This window comes from Brachionichthys hirsutus, chromosome 6 (genome assembly GCF_040956055.1).
Source record: "Brachionichthys hirsutus isolate HB-005 chromosome 6, CSIRO-AGI_Bhir_v1, whole genome shotgun sequence".
Taxonomy (NCBI): Eukaryota; Metazoa; Chordata; class Actinopteri; order Lophiiformes; family Brachionichthyidae; genus Brachionichthys; species Brachionichthys hirsutus.
Window position 1 is genome coordinate 9,772,900 of NC_090902.1, and position 8,696 is coordinate 9,781,595.

At 45.1% G+C, this 8,696-nt stretch overlaps 1 protein-coding gene across 1 annotated transcript; it reads right to left on the bottom strand.

The window, feature by feature from the left end:
* Nucleotides 1-2,644: 2,644 nt before the first annotated feature.
* Nucleotides 2,645-5,776, bottom strand: dusp1 (dual specificity phosphatase 1). The gene is made up of 4 exons (XM_068740048.1): nucleotides 5,236-5,776; nucleotides 4,828-4,973; nucleotides 4,479-4,698; nucleotides 2,645-3,844 (listed from the first exon to the last, which is right to left on the bottom strand). The coding sequence occupies exons 1-4, from the start codon at nucleotides 5,603-5,605 to the stop codon at nucleotides 3,489-3,491; spliced, it is 1,092 nt and encodes a 363-aa protein (XP_068596149.1). The 5' UTR covers nucleotides 5,606-5,776; the 3' UTR covers nucleotides 2,645-3,488.
* Nucleotides 5,777-8,696: the final 2,920 nt, after the last annotated feature.

The window sequence follows — 8,696 nt, forward strand, 5'->3', positions numbered from 1 at the left end:
TGAAGCCGTACGTAATGTCCTGCGTTCCTTAAACGACACGCGTCTTGAGCTATCATGCTTGCAGATCCAGCCCTTATCGCACATCCTGTCACGCACCTGCAGCTCCTCTGCGAGATGTTTGGGAGATTTACTCTGGAATAGCAACGATTACATGCAGTCTTTGAAGCTGGCTCTTGTCTTTTATATACGTTCCATATACCTTTCCCAAGGATTCAGCACATCGACTGTTTATGATTTTAACCAGTGTGAGATTTGACATCTGGAAAGAACAGACTGTACTTGAGTTTGTACTGTTGATATAAAGATGAGAACATGCCGGAACAATGCGTCAGCCAGAGTACATGAGAGAGGCTGGCCGTGACAGTTTCAATCCTCTTATGGATCTACTACAGGTGACTATTCTGCTGTGACATCAATGTTTGGACTAAATCCCCCCACTCAGGATATTGTGTGGGTTTGTTAGTGTGTGTGTGTGTGTGTGTGTGTGTGAGCGAGAGAGCCTTAATCCAATTTCAAGGTCCCAGTATGATGAAGTGTGAGGGTGTAATGACCCAGCATGCCCTCTGACCATCACATTCGCACTTACGGCCTCTCTCACACAGGAAGCCTGATTAGTTCAAGTGTGAACATTCTGTCCACAGACTCGCCACAAATGCGATCGGGAGATTGAACGCTGTTGCGCGCTAGCGTGCGTGAAAACACCAATATCATTTTAAGATGCTAAAGGTGGAGAGTATTAATACTGCAGGCTATACTTCCATACATCTGAGTCAATTTCTACTATGAGCAGCTATCTTAACTCACCTTGATAACACAAAGCTTTGAAATAAGAACACAAACTGTAGAGCAGAGTTCTAGCAATGAATTCACATCATTTACTCATGTGAGGACGTGTCGCCATTCGACCTTGATAGGTAACACGCCGCATGAGATTTGTTTCCTCAGGATTGTGTGTTTAATTTACACGACTTTGAAGTTGAGATCTGTGCTCAGCCGCTAAATGGATCATCCAAACGGCAGCGGGGTGAAAGTAAGCAAATAAGGCTTTAGGTCAACGCCGTCTGATCGAGATTGATTTACCCTTGAGGGATTAATAAAAGGAATATCTTAAAGGAGGATATATATAAACGTTTTAGGATATGGTAAGCAATCCAGGCATTAAGAGGACAGATGCATTCGATGACCCAGAGTCACCGTGATAGCGCCTTGATGCTTTTTCACACCGCGTCCACATTGTCTCACACAGACAGCTTGATCCCCGATGCTTCAATTGTAATTACTAATTTACTTGGTAATTGATTGAAAGGCTTTGTTCCTGCCAATGGACCCACAGCAGATCATAAAAGCAGCCCAGTGACTTTCACGCTGCTGCAGACACCACAGAGAATCTGAAGACAGACAAGGGGGGGTGGCTGTGGAGGGGGCTTGGGGGGGGGGGGGGGGGGGGCAGGGCAGCACATATGTCACCACAGCTTGTCTGAGGAGCTGGTGAGGAAATGAACGAGCCTTTCATCACAGAGGTTTCCGGGTGTCATCAGCAGCACCTCTGGAGGAAGTTTCTGTTTTTTCTCACACTCCACTGAAGGGTCACAGACAAAGTTTGGGCTCATTTGCAACCCAAACAGATTCCCTCCCTTTCACGGACACCTCTGTCTCCACCTCCTCGTTGGTGTGTGAGCTGGGGGGGGGAGGACACAAGGCTGGCGCTGGACTGAGTCCTGAATGCTCTTTAGTTGTCACACTTTTCCCAAACGCCTTGCAGCTGCTCCTATTGTAGCCACAAAGACAGGGCTCCTTAGCCGATTCTTTACAGCCTCCTGTTGCTGCCCGGGTCTCAGATGGGTTCACAGAGAGGGAGCGTGGCCGGGACAAAGGCCAAGGCCATGACGGCATCCTTCTTATGTGGTCAAAATCTTTGTGCAGATACACGGTGGGATTCCATTACATGGAGCCGAACACACGGAAGCAGTGTGAAGATATCTGAAGCGTGTTTGCATGCCTTCAGTGTTAGATTTAAAATATATTCTTTTTACACACTAGTATAGAGAACAGTACACATTATAGACGTGCGTCTATATTTTGAGGTTTGATGCCTTTCCTCTTTGTAAATGTTTCACTCAAACTGTTAAATATAGCTGAACAAATATATTCATGTAAATAAGGTATTTATTGGCAGATGTGTTGATGAATTAAAAGACTCCACAACTTAAAATGTGAATGTTTGATGAATTCTTTTTTTTAGCCCTTAACAAGAAAGTGAAACGTCATTTTGGACTTTGCTACATTTGTAACTTATGATTGTCTACACGTTTATCAAGACTTGAAATAACGGTGACCTGCAGCTCTGGATGGATTAGACGACGATTGGAAAAATAAATGAATAGATTTGCTCTAACATGATAAGATGATCATAAGCAGTTACGGTATCTTATTCATTTGTCGTGTTTGTGCTGACGTGGCTTTAAGTGGTTCACTTAACGTAAATCCACGAACTAGTAACCTGAAGGCACTGCGTAGCATTGACTTATGTTTACAGCTAACTCTTTATAATGTGTTTATAACACATTTATAACACATTATAACAGCCTATTAAATCGGCTATATCAGACAAGAGATGGAGAAAAAGGGAAAGTCCATTCAAAAGTAAGTACAAAAGTCCGCTGACATTTATTCGGTATAAAAACAGCATTCGAACAAATGTATGCAAAAATAGACACAATAAAGAAATATATTACTTTAGCTCAATAAATATGTCAGAATTCAGTCACTGAAGACTACACAACCCAGGTTTTTAGTTCTGGGGTTCTAGCCATCCCGGCGCTGCGGCAAACAGCACAGAGACAAAACATGAGGTATTTAATGGTCCAACCACCCCCCCCCCCCACCCCACACACACGCCGTCAGGATCGTCAAAGCTTCATGATGTCATTGAAAAGGCATCTGAATTTGAGTTGGAAGCCTATTCAACTCTCAGACTGAAAATGAGGATCTCTACTACAGCCACACTGAAAAGAGGGGGGGGGGGGGGTACATTCATTGTATGTCAGATGAAGGGCTAACTTCCATGTCAGTACAGAAAACTAAATAATGGACATTTTAGAGGATAAGTCAGCTTTCCTGAGACAACGAGCAGACTCTCTATTTCGTTTTCAGAAAAGAAAAAAAAAAACTGATTATCAAAGCGGTCGCCTTCATGACTACTAGGATACTTCTAACGTCCTCAACTATCATCTCCCAAGTCATCTCGCATCACAACTGCAGATGACTTTTACACGAATACTGCCACCATGGCATTCTCAGATCTCCCCTTTGAAATGATGAGGTGGAACATCCGGAGATTTGGGCCGCAGCAGCTCGTGGAGCCGAACGAGCCAACCCCAAAACATTCCCATCACGTCCAGCGATACCAGTATCGCCGTGAAATGGAGTAGCGTTGAGCAGCGCTCTTCTCAGAGTCACTTCTATTCTGCGGTCTCAAACAAAGTCTTTCAGCAGCTGGGAGAGGTGGTGATGGGACTGTGCAGGAATGAAAGCTGGCCAGCCGAGGCGTGCACCGGGATGGAGACTGGGAAATTGAACACCGTGTTGCCGTTGCCGATGGCTGGGCTGCCTGCCTCCGAGGAGCACGTAGAAGACGCCAGGACCTGGGACTCAAACTGGAGCAGCTGCCCCATGAAGCTGAAGTTGGGGGAGATGACGCTGCGGCGCTGCTTGACGAACTCAAACGCCTCGTCCAGCTTCACGCGGTTGGTTCGCATTAGGTAGGCAAGGCAAATGGTGGCCGAGCGGGAGATGCCCGCCTGACAGTGCACAAAGACGCGGCCTCCTTTATTCCGCACAGAGTCTAGGGGAGGGGGGGGGGGAGAGATCAGAAAGTATCATTAGTGCACTGCGGGGCATCGAACAGGTGAGGAAATGTGTGGAGGCTCAACGCTTCCTGTTACAGGAAAGGCAGGAACACAAAAGTCTTCGCAACACTTTCAGCTGCTATTTAAATTCAAACGGACTCATTACGACACAGGAACAGAGTTAATAAAGGAGCGGGGTGTGAGCTTGTGGGGGTTATTCCCTAAGGAGGGAGTCTGAATGGACAAAGAAGGGGGGGGGCATTCATTTGGGAGGAAGGCTGACAGTGAGTGAGGAGAAGCTGCCTTTTGTCCGGCAAGAACAAAGAGCAGCGTGGAGGGAGCCATTCAAAGCCAGACAGACAACTGACTGTAAAAGTAGTTCGGGGGCTGCTGCTTCGCAATTCATAAAAAACAAAAAAGGGAGGGAGGGGGCGTCCCTCTTTCTGGGCTCAAGCGGTGGTGATGATGTCACCAGTATTGTGGTGGAGTGGGAACCCTGTGCTGAGACAGCTGGTTCCTTTTGGAGGGAAGGTTTCAAATTTTAAATCCCGTGGCAGCAGTGGAGGGAAGGAAGTAGGGGGTTGGGTGTTCGTGGGGGGGGGGGGCAGTTGAAATGGTGGAGGCACTCACCGATAAATTCGATCGCTTCATTGAACCAAGAGCTGATGTCTGCTTTGTGGTTGTCCTCGACCGGGATGCTCTTATAGAGGAAGGCGTCTTCAAAGTGGTTGGGGCAGTTGGCCGAGACGTTGATGAGCGCCGTGATGCCCAGCATGTCCAGCATGTCTTTCCTGGAGGCGTGGTAGGCGCTGCCAAGGTACAGGAACGGCAGGATCTCCACAGGACCGCCCTGCGTGAGAAGAGGAAGAGGAAGAGGAAAACTCAAAGTCATCCACGGCTCAACAGAAAGTACATCAGGAGACAGTTCAAAGATTGAGCGCTCGTTTCTTTTTTATATATTTAATAAAAAGCTACGAACCTGGTCGTACAGAGGGGTGCTGCACGGGCTGCAGCCCGGCTGCGTGCCCTCGGGGTGGCTGCAGCTCAAAGGCAAGCTGAGTCCTGGTGGGGGGGCCGGCTTCGTGCACATCTCTGGGTACTCTTTAGAAAACGTGTCAAAACCACCTGATTGAAAAGAAAGAAAATGACGAGGTCAGATCAGACACACACACACGCGCACACACACACGCACGCACACAGAGATACATCCATGTTTAAAAAAGAAGGTCCCCCAAAAAGGAGACAACTGCTCATTGGTCTATTTTGGAACAGTGTTTACTCCCGGCCAGCTGGTCCGGTGACAGCTGTAATGTTAAATGATAGCGCGCGCGTGTGTGTGCGCGCGTGTGTGCGTGAGTTCTTTTAAGACGCAATGGGTGTTTCTTACCATTGAGAATAATGACCCTGACTCCGCTGGGGTCGCGACACAGCGCCGCAACAGCAAGCATCAACGTCCCGTCTTTCTTCGCCTGGCCCAAGTCCAAGCTGCGGTCGTCGAGCAGCACCACGGAGCGGTAGTCCCCGGACCGGAGCCGGTTCCTGGTGTCCTCGTTGGGGACGATGTGTTCGAGTCCCAGGCCTCCCCTGGCTCTTCTGCGGACTATGGTGCTGAAGCGCACGTTGCTGGAGCCCGATATATGCGACGAGTTGAAGGCAAGGAAAGAGCGGCAGTCCAGCACGAGGAAGGCCGGCAGGTCGTCCCCGAGCGCGGCGCGCAGGGACGCGCAGTCGATGGTGGGGACATCCATGATGACCATAGTAGAACGGCGCGGTAGAGACGGTAAATCCCAATGGAGGAGCAGAAAACTCAAGTATTCCTCCGCTGGTTTAACACTCAGGAAAAAAAAAAAAAAAGTTTTAAGACTACCTAAGTTGGTCCTGTCTTCTGTTCCGGTTCTTCAAAAGTTCCCTAAACAAAAGTGCGCGGCGCGTTGATTCTGTCTGGAGCGGTTTGAACGCTCTCTTATATGCGCACCGCGCTTGTGAACGATGCGGCCGCTGACGTCAGGAGACCCGCCCCTATTGGCTTCCTGCCAGGGTTTGCTGACGTCATCGCATCCGCCCCTCCCTCTACCGAGAGACGGAGTAAATGTACAAACGGGACATTTCTGTACAGACGTAACCGCACGTACGCGGACAGGTGTCAAATTTGACACTTTGTGTTTGTTGTTGTGTCTTTGATAACATGCTGTGATGGTATAAAAAGAAATATCAGAATATCAGCAAATAAGGTCATATTCTAATTGTTCCCTGATGTTAGCGTTTAATTAAATGTCTGTTTTTTGCCTCTTCACCTGAGAGTTGACAAATAGATAATAAGTAAATATCTGCCATGGGGGGACCATAAAAGTTAATTCTCCGTTTTTATTAGTCGGAGGTACATAGTGCTCAATGCCCCGAAAGCAAAAGGCTAACCATAAAAGTTCATCTGAAGTCCAGTAAATTTCCACATGCACCAAACAAAACGCAAGGACTGCCAGGAACACAGATCGAGATCTCCCGATCGGGTCAGATTTTGTTTCATTTGTTACCAAAATGAAACAGATGGATGAGGCTTTTCTACACACTATATTAGAGCAAATGTAAAAAAAAAGTAAACATAATGGCAATCGGTGTTGGGAATCCATCCCATTATTAGTTGGAGTGGTTTGCTGACTCACAAAGTGAAATACCGCTGCATCATAATGAGGAAGCTTCATTGACAGACAGCAGGCATCCTACAAAACTGATAGGAGGGTGTGTAGAAGCTACACAATAAAGTTTTGTCTTATTGTGAAACAAAGGATTACTAAGAAGATTTAGTAACAGGTATTGTTGGGACATCCTCTTCCTTTTGAAATCCTATATTCCTTCTTGAATCTCATCGTTAGTGAGCAAATTATGTTACCCCGTTCACATTGGCGTTTAAATTATTAGCAAATAAATCTTCATAAAATATAATGTAGCATGAAGCTGAGTGTTTTGTACTTCAGAATATCAGGTTAGGGACTACACAATTTGTGACGTCATTGTCACTTTGGTGTAACGTGAACCAAAGAGAACTCTCAGCCCTGTGAATCCACATCTACTCTACTTTGAGTCCCAGCTATTTTTTTCTTTTTTTTTTTATTCCCAAGAGAATTAAAGTACATGTGTTATGAGGTGAAGGAAAAGCAGGGATCGACTGAAGGATAGGAAATGAACCAATCACAATGCAGTGTAAAAACTCACAGTCTTGCGAGATGAGTCAGCTGTGAGGAACATGCCAGAAAGAAGAAGTGTTACGTTACACAGAGAGGCGGGTCAAATAGACTCCAAAACACTCTGTACCCAGACATTTTGTCCTTTTTTGTAAAAGCATCACTCTCAGTAATGATGGAGGTTATGACATCCATTCCTTTCCCCACATAAGGCAAACCCATTCACATTACTTTCCAATATGTTCTACAAGGCTATTGAAAAAATGTTAAACCCCTCCTATATCATATTTTTTCTGTTTTCATTTGGTCATAAAATCAACAAAAGGGTAAGTTGGAAACAAAAACATTTTCAGCAACAAAAAGTCCAATCAATGTGTGTTTGACTCAATACTTACATTTGGTTCTGAAAATAGAGCCTCAGTTGTTGCTATGGCTTTTATTTTTATTTTATAATTATAATCTGTAACCAACCACAGCTCCCATCCAGAACCGGAAGTGAAACGGAGGATGACAGTGAGGCATTTCCTTCGCTACAGCTTTGCTGTCACTTGCTGTCTGTTTACTGTCATTGTCGTTATGGGCAACAGCTGAAGCAACAATGGGAAAACACAGGGTCTGTCCTGACTCTGAGAACCAGAACATAGATATGTATTTTGAGAAAAATATGTTTCATTTCATGACAGGCGGAGGTCTGCGCTCTCTGAGTGCTTTTCAAGTTTATTTTTGGTTTCACTCTTTCAGAAATACTCTGAAATTAGTCAGCATTATGACACTGTTTTAAGAAGACAGTGTAGATGACCATAGATTATGCCATACTGGGAGCATGTCTTCCCAGAATTATGTGCTGTTTTGTACAACTACCGAACTATTCGACACTTAATGTAAAATGCTTATGGCTGATATTTTATTCTTTGTGCCAACAAATCTTGGGAAAAGCCCAACATTGTGTTGGTAAATCCCTGCTTATTTTCTGTTTTTAGAATTCAGATCTAAACTTATTGGTTCCTAATGAAGATATAAACATTATGATGTAATAATAATAATACTGATGGGTATTCCACATGGATTGTCCAAATTGCCCCACACCAAACAACAACAGGCTTTTTCTGATCGTTTTGCCACAGATCATAAAAACTGTGTGTGACCGGCAGCTTGTACAAAGGAAAATTTTTAGTAGTGGGTCGTCACGAGAGAACGGACACACTTTTTGTTTTCCCACTCTAGGATTGGAACATTTCGTCCTTTCTATTGAGTATGCATTTTTAGTTATTAGATACATTTTATAAAAATTGCACCGTTGATTTTGGGAATACATCCGGATAAATTAATTTAATAATAAAATAACGTTCGTAATATTGGTTATTCAGTAAATGAAATGTCTAATAAAGATATTTTCCACAAAACAACGCAAGCGGTGGTGAAAATAAAGATCATTCCCCTCGCTTAAATTTTGTATTATATTTTCAATATCAAACCATTTTCTTACGTCCGACGGAAACAGCCCTCTTGGCGGAAGGAGAATCGGAGAAACAGGAAGTATCTGTCAGCCAATCAGCGTTTGCAAAGCGTCCTAAGCTGACGTCAGCCCGGTACCGATGAACGACCGGTAGCATTGCCTGGACCTGCGTGTTTGATAGCTGTCCTTAACCCGATCAAACATTTAAACATC